General features: G+C 39.0%; 1 protein-coding gene across 2 annotated transcripts in view; it reads left to right on the top strand.

Annotated features, from left to right (window-relative positions):
- Window positions 1–425: 425 nt before the first annotated feature.
- The window catches only part of BRD1 (bromodomain containing 1), a 69,868-nt gene continuing 45,177 nt past the window's right edge, over window positions 426–25,116 (top strand). The window contains exons 1-3 of one of the 2 annotated variants that reach the window (XM_086610375.1): window positions 426–499; window positions 5,641–7,021; window positions 20,534–20,690. In XM_086610375.1, the coding sequence (XP_086466501.1) occupies window positions 5,655–7,021; window positions 20,534–20,690 (1,524 nt within the window). In that variant the 5' untranslated portion in view covers window positions 426–499; window positions 5,641–5,654. Of the gene's footprint in view, window positions 500–4,676; window positions 4,717–5,640; window positions 7,022–20,533; window positions 20,691–25,116 lie in introns of those variants that run through there. The other variant, XM_086610374.1, reaches the window with a different exon arrangement.

Genomic DNA, 25,116 nt, shown 5'->3' with positions numbered 1-25,116 from the left:
CCGTGCCGGCCGGTGCCAGGCCGGCCCCGCGCGGCCACCCGGGGGCGGAGGCAGCGGAGCGGCGGCGCGCAGGCCCCGCCCCGCGGCGGCAGTGGCGGGGCTGGGCGGTGCCTGGCGCCCTCGCGTCCCTTCCCTCCCTCCCTCGCTCTCCTCCCCCCCGTCGGCGCAGCGCTGTGGTGAAGCCGCATTGTTTGTGCCGAGGGGGGAGGGGAGCTGCTCAGCCCCGGGAGCTGAGCGCCGAGCCCGCAGCCGGACGGCGACCTGCGCCGCGCCTCACGAATGCGCCGCGCCCGGCTGCAGCAGCAGCCGCCCCGCACCCAGCGCCGGGTCGCCGCCGCGGGCAGCGCGGCCCACTCAGCGCCCGCTCGGCCGCCCGCGGCTGCCGGACGCGGGGCCAGACGGCAGCACCGGCGGGACCTCCGCCATTAAACCGGCCGCAGCGTCGGCCGCAGAGGCGGAGCGGGAGGTCTGTCAGCCGCGCTTCGGCGGCTCCCACAGCGTGAGTGAAGCCGGGCGGGCGGCGGGGGCCGGCGGGAGGGGGCTGCCGGGCTGGGAACCGGCGGGTCCCGCCGCGGCGAGACGGAGACGAGCGGGGGGGAAGGGCAGGGCGGGCTGGGCACGGCAGCGGGGGAGGGCGCGGGGGGGGAGAGGCGGCCGGGGGCGAGGCGGGCGGGCGGGGAGGCTGCGCGGGAGGGAGCCGAGCGCGGCAGTCTGGGGGAGGGCGCCGCTCGAGCTGTTTTGTCAGCCGCCATATTTGTGGGCCGAGTATTTTCGCGGAGGGGAGGGAGGTGACTGTTGGGAAGGGCTGGAGATGATGGGCCTGGGCAGGAACCATCCTCCCGGGGGCCGGGAGGGGGGAATGCCGGGGCCGGGCAGGAACCATCGGTGCGGAGGGGTGTGTGCGCGCGGGAGGCTCCCTGGGCGTAGGCAGGAAGCGTTCGCGCAGGACCGGCGAGGGCGGGCCCGTGGGCGGGGGCGGGCCCCGTGGCGGGGCGGCGGGAGCGGCGCCGGTAGCCGGGATGTGTGCGCGATGCGGGGCCGCGGGGGAGGGGAGGCGAGGCGGGAGCGGCGGTCTCGGCGTCGGCCCGCGGCGGGAGCGGCGGTGGTGAAGATCCCGCGTCGCTTAATCGTCCGCCGGCCGGTTCTCTGGGCTGCGCGAGCCCCGGTTTTCGCATTCCCCCGAGGGGATTCCTCCTGCTCCAGAGCTGAACTTTTGGGTGGTGTCTGCCCCGTATGCGTGCGAGCCCTGTTTGCTTACCCTCCCTCATTGTCTGGGACTAACCAGCATTCCTGAGTCTTTCTCTCTTTAATGGTATGCATGAAAGTGACCATTGAGAATGGAATTCCCTTTTCCATTGAGCGGGGGACCCAAGGACCAAAGGCAATTTATTTGAAGAGCAGGAAGGCAGCTAGGACAGAGATTGTAAAAGGAATTTGTAATCAAAAACTATACGTTATCATACTTTTCCTGTTGGTTTTAGTTATCCTGTACTTTGACCAAAAGTGTTTTTTCCCCTCATACCATGCATTCCGCGCAAACAGCTGTCTTCATGTACTTTTGTTGTGATGAGGGAAGCGTCTGCTGGTGGCTTTCTTCTCAAGCAGTTGATGTAGTTCCAAGAGAGGAAAGCTGTGGATAACTTTCCTGGTTTATCTCCTGCAGTCTTTGAGTTGTTGTAAGAGGTAGAAAAGTGCAAACAGAAGTACGTGAAAGTAATTTCATTCTGCTGTTGGTGTGATATCTCTATTGAAATTGAATGGAAACTGTCTTAATTTACTCTTTTCAAAACTTAGGTCCGTGGTCACCATTTCTGTCGATCTACAGGTTACTACAGAGGGGGAAGGAAGAAAGATGTCTGATAATTAACTAGGAAAAGCAAACCAATTGCCAGTCATGAATTCGTTATGCAGAAATCTAGTCTTCCCCCGGAATGTTTCTTGGACGTTTTCGAACAGAAGAGTTTTAGAGAAAGACAACAAAATGCTGCTTTGGCTTCCGGAGCATTTAAGTTATTCACACTCATAATTCATATTCTATGAAATTTGGCTAGAGTAGTACCATTTCCAATTGTGTGTTCATTACGCTGTATTTTCAGGGTATCCATTCTGCATTTAACTGTGGTTGTAATTTGCTTCGTAATTTAGCTTTATTTACAGTTTAATATTACAGAGAAGATGCTCAGATGTTAGCTCAATTGTTTTTAATAATTCTGGTTCATTAAGTCTATTTCGCTTCTATGATGATAGTCCTAAATCTTACAGCCAGAACACTTGTGCTTTTGAATATTTTCTTCCTGTTCTTATTGCCTGCTTGCAGCCATGCTTAAGAATCTCTGGAACAGAGGAGGATGGAGAACTTGGAAGCCTCACATTAATGTGTTTTTCTAGGGTAATGAGTTAAGTTAGATAGTGACGTGTGGACAAGTTGCACGTTTTTTTGATGTCTGAAAGTTGCCTCTCGTTCCTCACCCAGTATTTTGTCCAAACAGTCACTATCCTCAAGAACCGCTATAAACAGATACGCAACCAGCCAAGGTATACGAAGGGGCATTTTTTAAAAAACAAAGCAAAACAACGGACTTTTACACCTAGACAGGATTGAAGTGCAGTAAACGTAATGTAAATAGTCTGTTTTTCTTGATTGGTGACTAAATTAAAGACAGATATAAAAAAAAAACACCATAAAATGAAACCTTTCTGATCTGTAGTAGGTTGCTGTACATTGACACATGAATGTGTTTTGGCCAAAGAATCTCCCATTATTTGTTCACAATAATAAACAGAAATCAGAGCCATTATGTTACCTTTGGCCTCTGAATTATAGAATCTGTTGTGAAACTGGGAACTAACTTTTAATTTCAGTTGAATCATAGAATCGTCTGGTTGGAAGAGACCTTCAAGATCATCGAGTCCAACCATTCACCCTGCATTGTCATGGACCCTAAACCATATTGCTCAACACCAAATCTACACGGTTTTTAAACACCTCGGGGGATGGGGACTCCACCACCTCCCTGGGCAGCGTGTTCCAATACTTCACAACCCTCTCTGTAAAGAAATTTGTCCTGATATGTAACCTAAATTTCCCCTGACACAACTTGAAGCCATTCCCTCTCGTCCTGTCATTCCTAAAGTGGGAGAAGAGACCGACCCCCATCTCCCTACAACTTCCTTTCAGATAATTGTAGAGAGCGATAAGGTCCCCCCCGAGCCTCCTCTTCTCCAGACTAGACAGTCCCAGCTCCCTCAGCCACTCCTCATAGGACAAGTTCTCTAAACCCTTCACTAGTTTTGTTGCCCTTCTCTGAACCTGCTCCAACACCTCAACGTCCTTCTTGAAGTGAGGGGCCCAAAACTGGCCACAGTACTCCAGGTGTGGCCTCACCAGTGCTGAGTACAGGGGGACAATCACTTCCCTGCTCCTGCTGGCCACACTGTTTTTGATACATGCCAGGATTCCGTTGGCTTTCTTGGCTGCTTGGGCACACTGCTGGCTCATGTTCAATCAGCTGTCGACCAACACCCCCAGGTCCGTCTCTGCTGTGCAGCTTTCCAGCCACACTTCCCCAAGCCTGTAACGCTGCAGGGGGTTGTTGTGGCCCAAGTGCAGGACCTGGCACTTGGTCTTGTTGAATTTCATACAGTTGGCCTCGGCCCATCGATCCAGTCTGTCCAAGTCCCTCTGTAGAGCCTCCCTACCCTCAATTATCAGTATGTTTTTATTTCTAGTTATTGGACCTTCTTTAGCAGTATTAGTGGCTTAAACTTTTTCTGCAGTTAAGAAATCAGTATGATTTAATCCTGTATTGTTTTACAGAATTAAATTATTAAATGTTTCTTCCAGACTTGTTTGAAGAGGTGGAGCCTTTTTTATTCATCTGTTCTTTATATAGAGCAGATCAGAGGTCTGTCATGATTAAACACTGACTGTTGTCCAGTTTTTCGCTTGTGCTACAAAAACAAGTAATAAGAGTTAAGGACTGTTTGTATAAAAGTCAGATCTATGAGCAACACAATTCTCAAATGGATAATAAACCCAGCTTAGATTCATCTTTTTAAGTTCTCTGGGAAAACAAGGTCAGTTTGTGAGAGCAGATAGATCAGACCCTCTCAAGAACTAGTTTTCATGCCAGCTGCTTATATTGGAGGGAGTTTGTTTGGTACTTTGAAGGTGCATCTTCAGAGATTGGCTTCATAGACTAAGCAAAAGGCAGGCTACATGGAGTAGTTTATGTAATTGTTCCAGTCCTTGCGGTTTTCTTCATGAAATAGATATGCCAGTCTTTAATGGTTGTTATGTTTTGATCTCTGTTTTTCTCTGCTGTTTTGGCAATACATGCTAACACTAGTTGCATTATTTTAACTAATACACAGCACTGACTTGAAGTGCAGAATTTCTGATTGGTCAGAATTGAAACGATGAGGCCCTAATAATACTTCAGGCCAGTGATTAAAGATCAAGAGGGGTTTTTTTCTGTAGCTGAGGTTGAATTTTGCGATTTAGTAATGATTTATTAGGAAGAAGGGGGATAGAACTTTTAAATTTGATGTTATCTGTTGGTTTTACAATATTTTCAACCCTCATACCAAAACAACCCCAACATTAAAATGTCAAAAGACATAAGTATGGAAGCTTTCAATTAGAAGTTTTAAGAAAATGTATGTTTATCCTAGCCATGGTGCTTCATGGGGGAGGGGAAGCTATCTTTTCCTATGGTATGTGGAAAATTTTTTTTCCAGTGAGTGATAAACTTGAAAATTATGTTAAAGACCTTGAGATTGGACTTAGACAGAGATTTTTATCTACCCCAGTTGGTCTGAGAACAACTCCTGAAGAATCTGTTGAGGGAGAAGGGTGTGTGCACGCGCGCACTTACGTGCAGGGAGCATGTTTTTGCTGTAAGTAAAAGCTGCTTTACGAGTGAGATATTTCCTCATTGCAGTCCGTGCTGCACCGTATTGGGCATTGCAAGTTCAATTGTGTTCCTGTCATTTTGTAAAGAGTAATAGTCTCACTAAGAATTGAGAAAAGTAAAAAAGTAATGGACTGTCAAACTGCATGCTTGCCAAGTTTGGGAGTATGTGTGTTTTTCTGGCTTTAAGTATAGGTATTGTAACTGAGTTGTTAGCGTGACTATTTCAAATTGCACTGGAAAACATTGCAGGGAAAACTTGTTTCTCTTTCAGGATTATGTTAGTTCTTTTGGGGGTAGATCTGGAGAAAGTAATCTGTAGCTGTTGAAAATACTTTGAAACTGTAGACACCCTTAAGGTATTAGGAAATATTGTATTAAAGGTTTTCTTACAATGTAGCAGGTGTAATTTTTTTTTCTGTGGCACTTCTGAAATGTTTTTTTTTTAACTCATGCAGAGGTCGTACAGGTAGCTTTTCTTTAAGATTTTTGCATCGCAGTTTTCGTGTATTGCTTAGAGAAGCTGTCATGTGGGAGACCTATTTATCATTGTACAAAACAGCGTGAACGTTCCTATCAAGTAAGGGTGACGGGCTTTTTTTTCTTTCTAAAATGAGTAGATAGGTTGGAGGCTATAGAATGGAAGGGCTTTTTCTTGCTATAATAAAACTGATACTTTAAAATGAATGTTTGGAGTTCATAATATTAACCATTGCTCTAATTTTAGGTAAACATTACCAAATGAGGAGAAAAGGAAGATGTCATCGAGTATCGGCAGCAAGGCATTCTTCTTCCCCGTGCAGTATTAAGCACTCCCCAACGCGAGAAACCTTGACATACGCTCAAGCTCAAAGAATGGTTGAAATAGAAATTGAAGGTCGCCTGCACAGGATCAGTATCTTTGATCCTCTAGAGATTATATTAGAAGATGATCTTACGGCCCAGGAAATGAGTGAATGCAACAGCAATAAAGAAAATAGTGAAAGACCACCAGTTTGTCTAAGAAGCAAACGGCATAAAAATAACAAAGTGAAAAAGAAAAATGAAGCTCTTCCGAGCTCGCATGGTATACCTGCTACAACAACTCCTCTTCCAGAACCAAAAGTACGGATTGTTGAATACAGTCCCCCTTCGGCTCCTCGGAGACCTCCAGTTTATTACAAATTCATTGAGAAGTCAGCAGAAGAACTCGATAATGAAGTTGAGTATGACATGGATGAAGAAGATTATGCGTGGTTAGAAATAATAAATGAGAAGCGGAAAAGTGATGGAGTGTCAGTTGTTTCACAAAATATGTTTGAATTCCTTATGGATAGGTTTGAAAAAGAGTCTTACTGTGAGAACCAAAAACAGGGTGATCATCAGTCTTTAATTGATGAAGATGCGGTGTGTTGTATATGCATGGATGGTGAATGTCAGAACAGCAATGTAATCCTGTTTTGTGATATGTGTAATTTAGCAGTACATCAGGAATGCTATGGGGTGCCATATATACCTGAGGGCCAGTGGCTCTGCAGACACTGTCTGCAGTCCCGTTCTCGGCCTGTAGACTGTGTGCTGTGCCCAAACAAGGGAGGTGCCTTTAAAAAGACTGACGATGATCGTTGGGGACACGTGGTGTGTGCTTTGTGGATTCCAGAAGTTGGATTTGCCAATACAGTTTTTATTGAGCCAATTGATGGTGTCAGGAACATTCCCCCAGCCAGATGGAAGTTAACATGCTACCTCTGTAAACAGAAAGGTGTTGGTGCCTGCATCCAGTGCCACAAAGCAAACTGCTATACTGCATTCCATGTGACGTGTGCTCAAAAGGCCGGTCTATATATGAAAATGGAACCTGTGAAAGAGCTAACTGGCAGTGGGACAACGTTCTCTGTAAAAAAGACTGCCTATTGCGATGTACATACTCCACCAGGTTGCACACGGAGACCTCTAAATATTTATGGAGAAGCTGAAATCAAAAATGGTGTTTGTAGAAAGGATGGATCAGTCAGAACTGCTAGGTCTACATCAAAAGTCAGAAAAAAGACAAAAAAGGCCAAGAAAACAGTGGTTGAACCCTGTACAGTTATGCCAACAGTATCTGCTCCTTATATCCCCCCCCAGAGGTAAGAAAACCGTCCAAGTGAGAGAAGCCTTTTCTTAATGATCTGTTTAAATTTAAAGCAACGCTTTTCGATGCTGACTTGAAGTTTTTGTGCGGTTTTTGTGTGCTTTCCTTAAAGGCCATGCTTGGAGGATTGATGCAGCTTATGTACATTGTACTTTTGTGAAGTTGCATTAAAAATTCAGTAAGTTCCCCAGAGAAATTAGCAAGCGGTATGTCTTGTTTTGTTGTAAGAAACGGTTTTGTTGTTGTTGTTGTCAGACCAAATCATGTGGTGTGCTCAGTTGTTGTCATTCGTTGTACTTTTGATAATTAACCACTGGATTCAGAATAGCGTGTGTAGTTGGCCTTCGTATTGAAGAATCGGCCAAGCCCAAGGTTAACTGTATCCATAACTTGGGAATCTGAACTTCTTTTCCTGATATTTAAGAGCCCCAAAATGAAAATTACAGTTGCATATATAAGATTTGAATCTTGTTCATATCACTGAAATTAAGTAGAAGCTTGTACCTTAAGATCCGTGTAAAGAGTACAAAAAAAAAAAACCCTCCAGAGAGTATTTTCCTTGTAGGGCAGAGTAACTTTTCAGGAGGTTTTTCCTAAATTCGCATTTTTCTTTTTTGCAAATGCAATAGTGTTTATCGAGGCTTGGACAAATTTGATACCTTGCAGACTTTTTTAAGAAAAGTTAGCAAGTAAGGGATGGTAAGTTAGTTGGTTAATGTGTTCTTAGAAATGAGTGTGCCCTCCCGTTCAATGATGCTGTGAAATATCTGTCCTATTACTTCACTAAAATGTTTGTTTGAACAAAAATAATTTAATGCATATGACAAGGAGTTCTAATCCTAATCTTATCTTTGCTTATGAATTTATATTTCATAAAAAGTTCTGTTCAAGTTGATTTTATAATAGTGTTTCTATTTGCAGGAGCTTTTGTTACATGAGGGCAAATATAAAGCATGAACACCAGAACTGACATTGCTCTTTACATTTAACATGCCATATTTTTGTATGTGAGCAGAGGGGCTGGCAGATGGCTATAGGTCTGGTGAGGCCAGTGAAGTGATGCGTCAGAAAGCAGGGATGTTTCAAGTGATGTTTTCAGTAGTGATAACGGAACTGGAGCAAAATGGAATTTTATAATATCTCTGTTTCAGGAGTTCAAAGTCTCAGCATGAACTTCGGTTAACTTAGAACAGTAGCAAGCATCTCTCTTCAGATGTCTTTCAGTTACACTGAAAAGGCATTATAAATAATTTGTTTCTGGGATTTGAGCAATGACAGAAAGCTCTGGGGCAGAGAGATACAGTTTTGGCTTTGCCGAATCTTTGAGACATAGTACATTGGGCTGAGAAATGCAAAATTGGACTGCTGGGACTAAAACCAAGTTTGTCTTTATGGAGTATTTGTTTTGTTTCTAGCATTTACAACATCAATATGTTTTGTTTACCCCTTTAATTAAATTCTTACTGATTTAAGAGCAGTAGTTTAGAAAGTTTTTCAAAACAGGCGCCACTTCCATGTGCAGGTTTATTGTTTGTACTGTGACAAGACTCTGAATGCTCAGACAGTGAAGGGGCTCTTAAAATAATAAAAATAAGCCGTGCTTTTTTGAAAGCTGACTTCCCAGGTCTCAGGTAGCTGACGTTTAATGCTGGTTAAATTAATCTAAATAAATACATGGTTTGAGACTGCAGTCCTTTCCTGCAGTAAGTTTTGTTAGTGGAAGTAGCTACTTATTGACTGACTTTGACAAAGAGCCTTTAGCTCCGGTGTGGTGTTTACAAACATCAGCTTGATTGCACCTTTCTTCCTTATGATTTGCTTAGTAAAATGGTGGTTTTGTTTAGTGATGCACTGCAGAAAAGCTTATGTTGACAGTAAGCAACTAACACTGTTGTTTAAACAGGTACTGTTGTCTGTGGGAGGAGTTAGTATAAAAGAATTTGGCTTTGGATTATTTAGGACGATCTTGATTGGTGGTGTAGTGTGTTTTGGTTTTTTTAAGACAAAGTAAGAAAGTGAACTAAGTGAGAGTTGAGGATTAGAATGCGTGTTCTCAGTTGTACCTCTGGCAATTCTTTCCATTGGTAACTTTCATAAAAGCCAGACTCTAAAAGGATATTATAATCAGATTATTTTTTTTTTACATTGTCATTAGATGCCAGGAAAAGAAATTTAAAGACTTTTTTTTGTTTTTAAATAACAACTATATTCCTTCTGAAGATTGCAGAGAGGTTCAGCTTCTATTTTTGCTCAGTTTCATGTTACCGGACACAAGTATAGTTCCTGTATTCTATATCAGAAATGTAAAAAATAGACATGATTTCGGATTATTTTAAGGTTGAGCTTTATTATGAATTGCTTGTGTTAACTGAAGGAAACTTGCATAAGTACTCTTTGTAATGTGAACGTCCTTAGTCCTAGAAAACTAATACCCAAATTGAAAGCAAAACAGAAATGGGCATATTAAAAGGAAAAGTGATTATGTTGCAGACCCAAATATCGATTGTCTAATTCTCGTTAGCTGGTTTAGCTGGTGTTTGGTTTTGGGGGGGTTTTTTTGGTTGTTGTTTTGTGTTTTTTGTGTTTTTTTTTTCTTTTAGAAAAACGTGTGTGTGTGTGAGTTAAATATATACCCATAAAAGAGTAATGAATGATGTGGATCATTTCACGGCATTCTTAATTTAAATGATCCTTTTTCTCTAGTCTGTTTTTTAATGTGCTTTTTTTCCCTTGGAGCTGAAACATGATTTGCCTTTCCAGAGAAAGGAAAAGTAGTTAAGCTATTTAATTTTAATCAGAGAAGAAACATACACATTCAGTATTTAAACATAAAGAATTTGAAATGAACATGTTTTCAACATCTCTGGAAATTGAGACAGACTGTATCTCCTTTGCATATAGCTGGTTCTTTAGGGTTGGTAGCTGGAAAAATGTAGAAATACGAAGATTATAATGAGGAGGAAAATACTTGGTGGATGTAGCCCCTGAACACACCTGCGGAAGCTTGAGAAAAACTCTTCTGCTATTTATGTTTAGTTTAAGGTGGAAGGACTGTATACTGTTTCCTTACCTGGATACTGCGTGTATATGAAAGACTGGGCATTTTAATAACACTATTTGTACTAGTTCTGTTTTCTGAAACACCTGTCTCAATGTTCAGGATATGTTAAAAAAACTGGTGTAGATCAACATAATTCATAACTTTTACATAACTTTCTGTATGTAGCTCATGAATTTCGGTGTCAGTTTACCTGCAAGCCAGGTTTCTACGCTGCTGCCTTGAATGATTTTGAGAGCTGTATGCTTTTCGGTTACCAGAATTTGTTACACGGATGTCATACTCTAAGCTTTTTGCTGCTAAATTGCATAGATACTGTCATTCTGTAGGTCATTTGTAATCTAATATATGGCCTCTCAGACTGTCATCTTTGAACTACTGACTTAGAAGTGGAGAATCAGGAGTTTTTAACCATTGATGAATGCTTGCTTCCCCTGTCTCTTTTTTTTTTTTTTAATGCTGAGCATTTATATATCCTGTTGTGTAGGTATTTTAGAAAGTCTATACGTAAGTATCCACTTCCAAAGGTGCAGTAGATCATGTTAGAACCTTAAAGTGACTTCGGTTTCCAGTGCTGTCAGTGCTAACTTCCTAGTTACTTGCTTAGCACTTGGAATAGTATATGGGACCACCAGGGAACCTCTTATGATTTGCATCAGACCTACAGTAGTGTGTTGTCTCTTTACTGGGAAATGCTGTTCAAGAAATTTTTTTTCTTTTTTTTTCTCTTTTTTTTTCTCTTTTTTTAAATTTTTTTCTTTCTTTTTTTTCCTTTTTTTTTTTCTTTTTTTTTTTTTTTGACAAGGCAGAAATGAGCTTGGTCTAGAAGTCACCTGTTTCTGGGAAGTGTCAGCAGCTGTGTTACGTGAGGGGGTGAGTAGGGAAGGACACTCCCTCAAACTGTACCTCTGTCGAAGGGACAGACAGTACCTGTACCTGTTGACAGAAGGTTGTCAGAAAAGTGGCTTCCTGCTGCCTCCAGTTAGTTTGTCTGGAAACACTGGCAAATTAGTTCTTGCAGAGTTTGTACTCCACTGATGATGGGCAGTGTCCGAATATTGCCTAGTAGATAAATTATTTTTTTTTCCTAATAAAATACTAAAAGTATTTTACTTAGATTGCAGGTCCAGAATTTCCAAGTTAGGAAATCCTAACTTTTAGGGCTGACTTGACAATCTAAATCTAGTTTCCTTGTGTATGTTGGTTATCTTGTACTGACTTTATGCTCCATTTCTTGTGGATATTTATGTGCTGCACATTAACTGCTTTTTCTGTATTGATCTTTGCTTTTATTAGAAAGCGTATTGCTTGTTAGTAAAAGAAGATTTCTGTTACTGTATGTCTCAAGGCAGAACCGGTATTTCCTTTTGGTTTATAGTTTATCCAATTGAACTATCCTGAACTTTCTTAACAAACAATTAAACAAAGTCTTGTTTATCTTGTCACAGAAATCTTGATTGTCTCTAAAATGAAGTATGGACCAGAGAACAGAAAGTGATGAGACAATATATGCAGAAGGGAACATTTACAAGGCCTTTGAGACACAGTCTGCGTTCACAGATGATGTTTCTTAATCATATGTGTGGCTTGTGGGTTTCTTTTGGGGATTTGTTTTAATGTTTTTTAGTGTACTGGGTTTTTTTTTTAATACCTTCAGAATGTTTTTAAGTGAGGGGAAAAGAATAAGAAATGCTGCATAAAATTCACCATAAAAAGCCATTGAAAAATACTACTAGAGCCAGCGTTGCGAAAAAATTAAAAGCTAAATCAGATTAATGTATGTTAGCTGTATATCCTTGAAGTGTACATAGGTGTATATGTATTTTCACAAAATCATGTGGAAATACTTATTTTAGTTACAGGAGAGCATGATGTAGGTATGCCTTATGGCTGTACCTAGTAATTAGATGATGGTAAAGTGGAAGGGGATACTAGCAGTCAGTGTCCACTGATGTTTCTTTTAAGATTGATTGACTTCAAAACCTTTCTGATACATGTGGGAACTACTGCGGCTGTCATCCTGACCTCTTTGCTTAAATAAAAAAATAATTTTGCCCAAGTCAAGAAAAGAACTACTATGGTGTTTACTAACTTTGCCTCAGTGGTATTTAAGAAAATAAAATAAGCTAACTTTAGAGCTTTGTTTTCAAGCTAATTTGTCTATTCTCTGATTGTCTTGTTTAATAAGAGTTAATGTGTTTGAGAAAGTGTGACTTGTTAAATAGGTTGTAAAAGTGGTTTTTGATTTTGAGTAAAAGTAATGGGGAAGATACTTGTGTATCTGGTATTGAAAGCCACATGTTGATTGACATCTGAGCTGTGATTCCACCTGAAAAAAATCCAGAGGATGGAAGTGCTGTCTTATATTTAAATATACCCTTTTTACAAAATCAATATAGGAATATGTTGTACATATCTTTTTTATTATTGTTCTTTTCTGTCTTCTGTTTATTTTACACGTAAAGGACAAAGAAGCTTAAACCAGAAATTAATATGTTAGATGTTTCTCTAAGGTGCATCATTAGTAGTCTGTGCGTCCTCTAAGGTTTTTCGGTCCACAATGAATATATGTTTGATAATGCAGTTAGGAAAATAAAAATTCATGTGTTTTTATTTTTCAGTACTTCTGAATTTCACCAGTTATGTGAAGTTCTGTTAGGTTTTTTGGTGGCAATTAGACAGTGCTGCATCTCGTAAGTGCCATAGAGAAACATGATTTTCAGAATGTATTGTCTGAAGAACTGTCTCCTGGCCGGTTTTTATTCAATAATCAAGTTACAGAGTGCACAAAAATGAGTAGATAAATACTGACATTTCTTTTATTACAGACAAAAAGACAGTTTTTGATTAATACGTTATCTTCTGCTGATGTAAAATCAGCCTTTTGATATTAGATTTCAAAATCTTGTGGTATAGTTATGACTACTGCAAAAAAGAGAAGTACAGAAAATAATTTGAGTAATTTTAAGGAAAAGTCATGACTCAGTATTATGTATAGGAAATGGCAGAAGTAAATCTATGCATGTGATTTTTCTGAGAAGACGAAGGAGATTTTCCAGTATGACTTGGTGGGGTTTTTTGATTGTTTTGTTTCTTTCCTTATTGAGAGGCTTGGAAGATTACAAACTGAATCATTAGAATAGGAACAAAGTAACCTGTTACAACTAGGGGAGAATTCAGCAAAATAACATAGCATTTTCTTAACTCCTAAGTTCAATGTTCTGCTTTCCTGTCCAAGAAAGATTTTACAAGCTGTTTGCTGAAGTAGAAAAATAAATGCTTGGTTTCATAGCCATGCAAAGCAAGAAAAAATGCTTCCTACATGTTCCTTCAAAATGAGATATTGTTTAAACACCAATAAATCTACAATAAAGAGTAACAATCTGTAGAGACTTTCAGGCTTCAGGAGACATATCAGTAGATATACTGTTGGATTCTCAACCTAGCAGAGAAAGGCAAATTCAATAGCTAGAATTTAAAAACATACAGACAAAAAGGAGTAACTATGAAGATGATTAAACATTACATTAGAATAGTAAGGGGAGTGATTTGGGAATGGGACATTCCTGTTTCTTCAATACAAAAGCTGGAAAGTAGTTATAATTAGGAAAGTGTGTATTTGTCACATGGGGATTCTGCAGACTTGTGTTGCACAGAAGTTTAAATGAAATAATTGACAGTTTTTTCAGGAAATGACAGGATTTTTTCAGGATGTTGGGTACATAGCTGATTTCTGCTAGTTACAGAAGAAACCTTATGCTTACTCTTTTTCAAAAGGAAATACAGACATGCAAATGAAATCCCAATTTTTACGTAGCTATTCATCTGTGTTGTCTTTAAAGCTAATCAAAAGGGTTGGTTTGCGTTTGTTTTTTTTTTTAGTTAAGAAATCAAACAGTAACTTGAACTTTTTATCAAGGAAGGGAGTAAGATATAGACACAGCAATAAAATTCTCCCTCCATTGTTTTTTTTTAAAAAAACAAACCAAAACCAGGTATATTGAAAAACAAGTTTTACAAACACTGTTTGATAGGCAGCTGCTGCCAAAGGTTTTGTGTGGGAAGAGTAGGGTTTTGTCTGTCCGAGCAGGCATTCTCATATTTGAAAGCTGATGTTTTTGGATATGGAGCTGGGAGGAATAGTTGGCAAGACCCCAGAATTAATATCAGTTCCCAAAATAGACACTTTTGTAACGTTTTATTCTGTTTTTCTGCCTGCTCTCTTCCAGTTAGTGTCAGTGGAATTACTATAATTGCCTGTAGGTAATTTTTTTGTCTCTCCTGCTTCTGTGAGTCTCAGTATGTTCTATGGAACTTTGCTGAGCAAGGTTTGAAAATTCAAATGTTCTTGAAACTGTTTGCTTTGTTACAATTTGTTCAAGTTAGCTTTTTTTTTTCTTGTTATGTTTTGTTCTGACAGGTTTTAGAAATGTATCTGCATTTTCGTGTTGGAAAATAGGGGTATTTTATTTGCCTAGTAAATGGGAACATCATTTGGTTGTTTATGGGTATTACTGTAGGTCAAGAGAAACTGATGGTTTAGTGAGCCTAAGTAAAATTTTACAGAATATAACATGGTTTTGCTAGTCTTTTGCTTATACATTTAGTACAGCTCTGTTGAATAAAGGAAGATTCAAAATAACAAATTGATGAAACAGGAGGCTCAGGACAAACACATTAATCAAAATACTAGATTTAGTTAATGTTTAAAAACTGGTTTTAGCAAGTATTTGATCTTAATCTTACATATTTTCTTATTAAGTTCCTTCTGCTTGAGTTACTGTAGTAACACTCACGAAATCACATGCTTAAGGAAATTTTCTCTCCGGTTTGTATTTTGAAAACTTGAGAGTGGAGAGATGCTATAGAAGTCTTCATATATTGTAATACTAAAATGATCTCTGTGGGGTTAAAAAGCATGTATGATCTGTGGAGCAACTGATGATGCTTAACAGAAAAGTGGCCGATTATGTCTCGTTGGCTTTCTTACATTAAACTGCTGCATAGTTAGTCACCAAAAACGCTGTTTTCACTTTTTCTTGTAACCTGTTGCTGTAGTTGCCACAGTGACATGTAAATGAAACTGGGAGAGGAAGGCAGCCAGGAGTCGGAAGAGCAAAGCTCTGAGATTGCTATTATGACAAGAGCACATGTCTTATGTTGACAAAAAATATTTTATGCATTTCTCTAAAAGATGAGGAAATGCAGCACTGAGTAACATTCAGCTTCCTCTGAATGCTTTCACTAGTGCATTGAGTATCATCTTTTGCAGGGTAGATTATCCATGGAACGCCTCTGCGTGAGGAGAGGGTTAGTGTAATCAGCTGGTAAATCACAGTTTCTCATCAAAGCTGTTGTATATTAACTTCCATTTTAAATTAAATTATTTGAGTCTGTCTTACCCTTTCAGAACCAACCAGCTTCCTCTACTCATCCTTCTGCTGCTTTTGTAAATGCAGCCTATTTTGAAGCCATAGTTTACACTTCAGCCTAAACTATCATTTCAGACTGGGAACTGCAGGTGCTATTTGAAAACTTCACTTGAAAAGGGACCTCTCCCTTCCTAAAGACAAGCAGAGAATTGTACGATACCCCTGTATCATGTTTGTAGCACGTGTCGCAGTGTTCTGCAGTCGAAAACAAGTGAGGCTGGGGAAGGGAAGTAGTTACTGGCTTTCTCAGTTGCCTGTGGCACAAATAAAACAGGTTTTTAAAAATGTTTTGACATCTGTGTAGTCTTGGAATGTAGCCCAAAAAAAAGGAAAAAACAAGATGGGGTGTGACTGGTGGTGCCAAAACATCAAAAGGCTGCAGCGGTCATCAGCTTGAAACCTAATGCTTCTTTTGTGGGACCAGTTACGTAACAGCAGCTACTGAATATCATGGGAATGCAGCCACCTTTTTAGGAATTCTCAAATTCTTCTTACCGTGTACTTTATTTTAAATAACTGATAAGTGGAGGGTAAAACAACACACTACGAGCCACACCAAGCTGTTCTTAAGGCAGCATAACAGTAGTTCAGGTTTTCTGCTCCGCATTTAGCTTAATTGTGCTAATTGTTTTAATGTTTTTAGAGAAAAGTGTTTAGCACTTAACATAGTCCATTTTAGGATGTTCCTTGGGAATTTTGTCTTAAAAAATTCTCTGTTCCATGTGGAACCTGGACAGCAAGAACGCTTCTCATCTCCCTGCTTGTTTTCTGTAGTTGCTATAGTTGTGGCGCTTTTTTTCCCCTGATGTGTATCTAAGGTCAGTTGTGATAGAGAAGATAGTAACTCTGGTAGTATCTTCCAGATCTATGTTCCTACATTCTCTTCTTTGTGAGCTGTCTTCGGTAGTAGACTTGCACTTATTTGGCAATCTTAACAGAGATATAAAAAATTACTATGTAATGAGATTGCTCATTGCGATGAGATTGGTCTATTTTTTCAGAAGAGAAAGCACAGGTTCAGTTGATACACTTGTGTTTAATGTGTGTTTTAAATACCTGTGGGTTTTTTTTCTCCCAGTACTTACTATGCTTGACTTGCCATTAGAAAATAAAACACTACAGAAAGCTGTTCTTTCCTGATATTTGTATATGTTGTCCTGGTTTTGGCTAGGACAGAGTTAGCTTCTTTTTTTAGCAGCTAGAAGAGCTCTGTGTGTTGTTTTCAGTCTGGGACTCATTATGAGAAGAATGCTGATAGCGCACTGATGTTTCTAGTTGGTGCTGAGACCTCAAGGACCTTTCGGCTTCCCGTGTTCTTGCCAGTGTGCAGGAGCACAACAGGCTGGGGGGGAGCATGGCCGGGACAGAGGGTCCACAACTCCCCTTAAGATTTGAACTTAGACTTAAGATTGAGGGCTGAATTGGCCAACGGCATATTCCATATCATGCAGTGTCATGCCCAGTATATAGATGAGAGTTGACTGAAAAGAAAGGCCTTTGCTTTTCTGGGGGCTTTCACTCTCAGACTGCTCTCTCTTTCTCTCGTTCTCTTTTTGGGCCTCTCACTAGTCCGGGATTGTGGTGTTGGGACTAACCTATTTCAGGATCATTTGCTGGGATGTGACAAGCATTGGTCACCAGGTGGTGAGCAATTATGCTGTGCATCGCTTGTTTGTATGTTATTACAATTATACATGCATATATTCAGATATTATTATTAATAAATTGTTCTTATCTGAACCCACAAGTCTTCTTCCCTTTTCCCCTTTAATTCTCTTCCCCATCCCCTGGGAATGGGGCAGGGTGAGTGAGTAGCTGTTCAGCGTTGAGCTGCTGGACTAAACCACGACATACATGGAAAAAGTTCTAGGATGTATCAACACCTTAGCACAAAAAATGCCTTTGCTGAGGTGTTTTGTGTAGTTCTGAGAGGTGACTTAAGTTCTGCAAGCCTTGCCTCTGCATGGGGGATTTGTCAGTGTAGTGTAGGAGTTAATCCTGTCTTGTGCAAGTCAGATCCTCCATTGTAGAACTATAAAGTCTTTTAAACACCTCTCCCTTACCTGCTTCAAATATATATATATATATATATTTTTTTAATCTTCAGTAATGTCTTTTAAAGTACTTCTCTCTTGAAAAAACGAGAAATGGAATGTGCTGCAAGCTCCTTTAAGTCATTAAAGAATTTCAAAATTCTAGTTTAAAAATTCAGTTTCAACATTTACAAATGTAGTTCAAACTCAGGTGGCAGAAAGGAACTTGCTCAAGACTGGTGCATACCTACGTGCCTTATTTCAAGCTTGTGATCAGCTTCACTGCATCTGAATGTATCTTTGTGAGTGAGAACCTCTTTCCCAATATGGTAGAGCTCTCAAGGGTGAGAGCTTCAAAATCAATACCCAGTCTGTGCTACTTCTAGAGTTCTACAGCAGCAGACGAGTAGTGTCTTATTTCCCCAAATGGTTGTATTGTCTGTCAAAATTTAAAGCATTTTGGACAGTAAAAGTCTCCTTGGGAGTATCTGACTAAGCAAAGAGATGATCAAAGAACTGTGCTATAGTTAGTGGGTTCTTAGGATCTAACAGCAGATGTAACATTCTCGTTATATGAACAAGATAGTGTAGAGGCTCTGTAGATACCTGCCACGTGTTTTCAGAAATTAAGGGATGATTGGTGATATGTTATATGCGTATAAGCAGACAGTATTTGTTTGGTTTTATGTGGAGGAAAGGCAGAGGAGATTCCTACTCCTTGCTAGGTAGTTTCTGAACTCCAGATCACCGTCTATCTATTTGTATTTGGAAAGTTGGAGAGTATCTTCTGTGAACATATTTCCTAAACTTATTCTAGCACTATTGTGATTATCTATAAATAGAATGATTCGTTATGTGAATGGGCAAACGTACTTAAAGCTGTAATTAGAGCTGTTTGCGTAGTCTTGCCACATCTGATGGGCATGGAGCCAAGACACCTTTCTTCATGTTCAGTTACGATTCTCTGATCTTTCCGAATAGGTATGTATTTGGCTGTGCTTTTTTTGACTCAGTTCAGTAGGTTTTGCTCTTTCCAAGAGAGTGATGTGAAAGTAATTATTTGATTGTGATAGCATTCTGTGATTAATTGTACTTCTGTTGTGTTTGAAGTTTAATATGGCCACATCAAGGCCAGTTCTGCGTTGAGTGTCTTTCCGGAGCCTGCCTCTTCAATTCAGTGAGAGACGTCCTACAAGACCGTCTAAGGTCGAAGTCCATCTGCAGAGTTTCTAAGCTTTAAGTTAAGCTAAACTCTTTCAGGAATGTTTAACTGGCTTAGTTACTCATTGAAAAACAGTGTTGCCAAAGAAAAAAAAAAGCAGTTTATTTTGAAGAAAAGCTATATTTGCTCTACCTTTGCCCTGTGATGATTGAAAGCTCTGTAGCTACAGTTAGTGTAGTCCTGAGTAAACCTATTGCACCTTGCTGTCCGTGCAGCCCAGAAAAGATAACCAGAGAGAGATGACCTTCGGTGAACTCAGCGTACACTTGCTCGTATGTCTGTCTGAAAAATATCATTCGTGTTTCTCAGCTATTCTTAAAAATAATTTTTACCAAGGTTTACTTATAGCTTTGCCTTTTGTTTAGGTATTTGACTACTTTTCTTCTACCGCTTCCCTAAGAAACTGCCGTTCCTAATATTAAAAGGGAAAAAGCAGAAAAATACTAATATGCATATGTATCCTGATTTTTATTTAAAAGTCTCATGGTAGTGGTCTACAAATCAGGTACTTCCTGAATTTAATTTTACCTATTTTGGTATTAAATTGTATTGGAGAATCTCTGGTAAATCTACTATCCATTGTAGAGTTCTTCTATAGGTAGTAATATACTGAGTAAAGAATTAACAGGTTTCTGTTCATTGATATTATCGTTTCTGTAGCTCTATCTTATGTCCAGCTCAGGGAAATCCTTTTTTCTCTCTCCAGCTCATCCCTGTGCCCAAACAAATGAACAATCCCCCTAACAATACAGGTGGTTGGTGCCTTGGGGCATCTTGTGTTAATTTTGTAAGGGCTACCACCAGTGACAAATCCCTGCAATATCATACAGAGACAAAACTGTTTCATTCTACAACCATCAACTTTTTTTTAAATATTTTTGTCATGATTTCAAGATACTGTAGGCACAGAGAGTTGAAAATGTATTTCAGATAAACTTTTTTTGAATATAAGTCTTGAGAGGTTAGTGTCACTTGTGAAACTTAAACATTTTAACGTGTCATTATTTAAAAGGTAGTAGTCAAGTTTGTTGTGTGATGTTCCTACAGCACTTCCTAGAGTATTTGTGAACAGGGTACATGTAAACAGTATTTGCTTCTGTTAAAAAACAAGTTCGGAGAAAATACTATTTATTTAATCAAGGTATTTTGCTTAGCTGTTTGTATCGTCCTCTCTTGCATCTTTCCTGTGTTGATATTTTCATCATGTGTGTGGGGTAAAATCATAAGTGTTCTTCTGGTTTACTTTTTTTTGTTCACTTTATTTATGAAAAATTTTAATATTAGTAGATGAGTAATACAAGCTTTTGTTGCATATTTTTATGTAAAAAAATGTGAAGGTATATTGTCTTTACTAATTCTGTGTGAAGATGGCTACAGATGATCTGAAAATATTTGTAGGGATTTACAGCTTTATTTCTGGTTTTATTTTCAATAGCAAAATTGTTTTAAAATGCATATAAAGCTTTATTCTCAATCTGGGATTGCTCTTGAGGTAATGATCATTTGAAAAATTGATGCCTTTTAGCTTTACAAAGTACCTTAATATATTTGATAGAAACTACAGTGTCAAGCAGCTATATTTGCTTGTAACCTACTGCTCAGAAATAATGGTACTGAAAGGGATGTCATTGAAAGAAATCAGTAATGTGGTGATTGCTGCTGTTGTTACATTATACATTCATATATGATGTTTAACTTCCATAAACAAATACGTTTTATGCTTTGCTGCAAAAAATACAATATCAGTTTTTCCATGTTTTAGATTAAATAAGATTATGAATCAGGTGGCCATTCAGCGGAAGAAGCAGTTTGTTGAACGAGTGCACAGTTACTGGTTGCTTAAAAGACTGTCTAGGAACGGTGTTCCTCTGTTGAGAAGGCTGCAGTCCAGTTTACAGTCACAAAGAAACACACAACAGGTATGTGACATACTTTTTACTTACAAGAAGAAATCAGAAAATCTCTTATCTTTTAGAGTAAAAAATTAATCAGGAAACATAGCACAGAGTAAAAGCTTTCTTTTATTCAGCACTGAGTAAATTCTTTACCTTAGTCTTAAGACCTATATTGAAAGTCAGGCATTATCTAATCCTTTTTAAGTTGTGAGATATTAAAAAAAAAATATATATATTTATTAGGGGGACTTCTTTTGTTTTGCTTAAGTGTTTCACAGAAACAGTCACCTAAAGTATCCTAATACCATTGTTCATTGACGAGTATTGTGTCTTTTTGAAACTCATTCCTCAATGTGCTATGAGTTTGTAAGATAAAAAAAATAAATTTCATCAACAGTTGCAAAACAAATGTTGTCTTTGATGCTTATAACTGAGAAAACCAGCAATTCTTGCAGAGTAAAGGCTAGACATGCTAGTTTACAGTTTTGAAATTCAGATCCTTATTGCCCACCTTGTTCAGCAGTAACAGAATAAAGAGCAAGTTGTTGATGACGTTCAAAGACCTGTTTCGACTTTTAGTTTCACTTTTGACGTAGTTAAGTGAGACTGTAGACAAGCATAAGTTGATGCTGATACTTTGTTCAAGTAAAACTCATTCTATCTGAAATACATATAAGTTGGTTAAAGTTGTACGCTTTTACCAGTCAATTGCTGAAAAACAGAAAAACAGTCACTCCAGACGTGTATCAGATTCAGAAAGCGGTACTCTTCTGCTTCCCATTTTTGTAATGTTAACAGCTCTTCAGTAACGTTAGAGATTTTGGCCGATCTTTTATTGCTTTGATTTCGGTCACCGAATGGCTTCAAAAATAATTAAACTTCTTTTCTGAATATGGATCCATGTACACAGACCTTGAAATGCTGTGAAGCATCATGATGTGGAAATTCTTGCTGCATCCCAGTTTACATTTTCAGTTCAATTAAAAAAGGTGTTGGCTGTGTTCTTTCCATTCTGCAGATGTTTGACTTCCAGTGGAATTGTTCCTGTAAAACAGCCTCTAGAACTTTAAGAATGAATTTTATAATAATTTACTTGTATTAAATTGAGATTTATTTTTTTTTTGCCTTTAAAGCTTAACTACTATTTTTGTTTGAATTGTGTTGCTATTTGCTGATTAAGTCATTAATTGATGTAGTCAAAAAAGCATGGTCAACACTGCTTCCTAATTATTTGGTCTGTCCTTTTTGTGTGTGTTTCTTGTCTTAGCTTTTCATGAAAAAAACCTAATTAATAATTCCTAGAACAGTTGAGATTGGAAGAGACCCCTGGAGGTATCTGGTCCAGCCCCACTGTTCTGCCAGGGCTGCCTACAGCCAGTTGCCCAGTACCATGTCCACACAGCTTTTGAATATCTCCAGTGGTGGAGACTCCACAACCTCCCTGGGCAACCTGTGCCAATGCTCGGTCACCCTGACAGTAAAAAAAAGTTTTCTGATGTTCAGAGGGACCTTCCTGTACTTCAGTTTGTGCCCATTGCCTCTGGTCCTGTCGCTGGGCACAGCTGAAAGGAGCCTGTCTTGGTGGTTTTTGCACCCTCCCTTCAGGTATTGATATACATTGATGAGATTCCCCTCCTGAGCCTTTTCTTCTCCAGGCTGAACAGTCCCAGCTACTTCAGCCTTTTGTCATAGCTGAGATGCTCAAATTCTTTTTAGATGGAATTTAGGTGGATTCCTTCTAGATGGAATTAACTTTGAATATAAGTTGGTCACTTGTTTACCTTTCTTTCATTGCTTCTATGTTACTGCATTTTAATACTATTTTTGAGGTTGTAACTTCTCTAAAATACTTCGTATTCTACTTTTAATCTTTTGATGCTGTATAGGAAGTTTCTATTTTGAACAGTGGTGCCTGGCAGTTATCTAATAGTTGCTGAAATTAATTTATTCAGATAGATTTTTTTTTTAATGAGCTTGAGTCTTTAAAAAAAATGAAATCAAGCACAGAAGTCCAGGGCTCATGTGGCATTATAGATCTAAAGTAGTCTGAAAAAATTCTACTTACTAGTTGGTAGTTGGGAAGTACTTTTCCTGTTGACACGGCATGATGAGACTGCAACATTTCTAAATATTTAAATGGTAACTACCAAAATAAAACAATTCTTATAATTGAAGTTTGATTATAATAAAATAAATTTTAGATAGGAGCTGTTTAAAATCTCACTTTTGAGACTTTATGCTTTAAAACTTAGAATTTAAATTAACTTTGTATTTTAAAAAGAAAAAGCAAGTTTCAAGCAAAGCTGAATATTAGTTTCTGTTGATGAAAAATGTGTAGATAGTGCTTTTCAGTGAGTGTCCTGTCTTAGGACACTGTCTTCTCCATAGCATCTTCAATATGTATTGATAATACATAGTAAAGTAGTCGTAACTGCAAAGCATTTGAGGCATTAGTCATCTTCGTTACTCCAAGTATAAGCCAAACCGTAATGAAGACTTAAATAAACAGCTGTGGCATAGCTGTTGTGAGAACACCTCAAGATTTTGAGGTAATGGATGATAGTTTTGTTCACTTTGGTCTAGATGGGAAAATTATTTTTACTTTATTTTATGTGAGAGGTTGGAACGTCAAGAAACCTCAGTAAGTTTTCAGTCAATCAAGGGGACATGAACACTGATGTCATACAGAATCAGAGGCGATATTATTATCTTTATTTATTTATTATTATTACTGAAAAGAAATGTTAAAATGGGGAATCAAAACCCTGAAAATAGTTTGAAGATGCCTAGTGGAAGGTGGGTTTGATCCTTCTCTAATGGTTGTTTACTAGAACAAACTTGGCAGAGGGGGAAGCATTCTGTGATTTAGAATTACTTCCTACTGAACATGTTTCAGAGGTTAGTTATGATTTGCTTTTGAAGGTCATGTTGCATCAACTAACAGTTCTAAAGCAGTCAAAAAAAAGATCTCCATTTATATACTATCTTCTGCAGGAACAAGGAACCCTCTGATAGAATGGTTTATACTATCGCTTCTTTCTCCACCTAGAAATTCAGGAAAGTTTTACATCCCCACTATTTTAGTTTTTTTCTGTACTTAAAGAGTGCTTGAATCAAAATAAGGCATGAAATTTAAGAGTGATAGCTTTGTTGCTTTGTAGTGAGTTTGGCTTAAAACTGCTGTTTGAAGAAACAAAGTCAAAGTGCTGGTGACTAAGGTCATGTCTGCACTGAAGATTTCAGTAAGAACACAAGTTGCAACCACAACTTTGGTTAGACTGGTTGACATACAAGTGTCAGCAGAGGATCTTAATAAAACTAATTGTATTGATCGAAATCCAATTTCATCACTATAATTCTATGTATATTTGGCTCATATTAAGTTGACTCCTGTAGGGAGTGAGGCTGTCCCCATGTATTCACATCCAATGTAAGGAGTGATCTGTTGGTACGCTGACACTCTTTGTGCTAGTATGCAGACTGGTAACTTGCTCACGGCGGGAGCTGGAGCTGAAGACCAGTTCTCAGTTGATGCATTTTCTGTGTATAGACTTAGAAGTGTTTCCCTCTTCCCTCAGTATTAACAAATGTGTCAGTTTTAGGTTTTCTTGGTAATATTTGGTGTTCAGCTGAAGAACTAAGTCCATCAGGAAATACCAGAGTGAGTTTGTAAATTTTTCTTGTGTCATCACCCAGAAGAAATTTTCTGGCTGTGTTACAGAAAGATTTGGAAGGACTCTTCACAGGAAGTTAATAGAAACCTTCCTTGTCAGAAGGCTTTTGAAGACTAAAAATTTGGAAAGGAACTCTTTTTATCCAGGTTTTCACTAGTTAGATATTGGAAACCAGTGCGTCATGCTCTTTTTATCTTGTCTTTTCATCTTTTCATCACCTTACTTTTAGTCTAAGTAAGGTGTATGTTGTATGTCAGGTAATAAACTCTCTTTACCCTAACCTATTTATCTTAGCTATTATAACCATGTCTGCCAACATTCTTTTGCCTAGAAGTGTGAAAAATTTGAAGGCTTGCTATTAATCCCCAAGCTGGAGGACGCTCAAGAAGGGAGTGTATGTGTGCACACAAAAAAAAAAAGCCAAACAAGTTGCTCTTGGTACTTTTTGTCACATCTGCAGATTTAAAGCGACCTGCCTATTTTATGGAATGAAATTGGTCAAACAACTGATTCAACTAAAAGAATAATCTTTTTTTCTTTTAAAACAAACAAAATTGCAACTGCACCTTCAGATTTAGCCAAATACTGAAGTCTCTAATGAACTAAGTCAAGACCTGGTGTAACAAAGTAACTTTTTTTCCTTCTATTTCAGTTTCCTGGCTCACCTTAAAATAAAACTTTCATTGACTTAGCCGTCAGCAGGATCAGTTCCCCAGTTTCATGAGCTATGCAATTACACAGGGCAAAAGAGTGGGTTCTGAATCGCTGCAAGCAAA

Source organism: Tauraco erythrolophus, chromosome 4 (assembly GCF_009769465.1).
Source record: "Tauraco erythrolophus isolate bTauEry1 chromosome 4, bTauEry1.pri, whole genome shotgun sequence".
Taxonomy (NCBI): domain Eukaryota; kingdom Metazoa; phylum Chordata; class Aves; order Musophagiformes; family Musophagidae; genus Tauraco; species Tauraco erythrolophus.
This window is presented reverse-complemented; position numbering and strand designations above follow the sequence as displayed.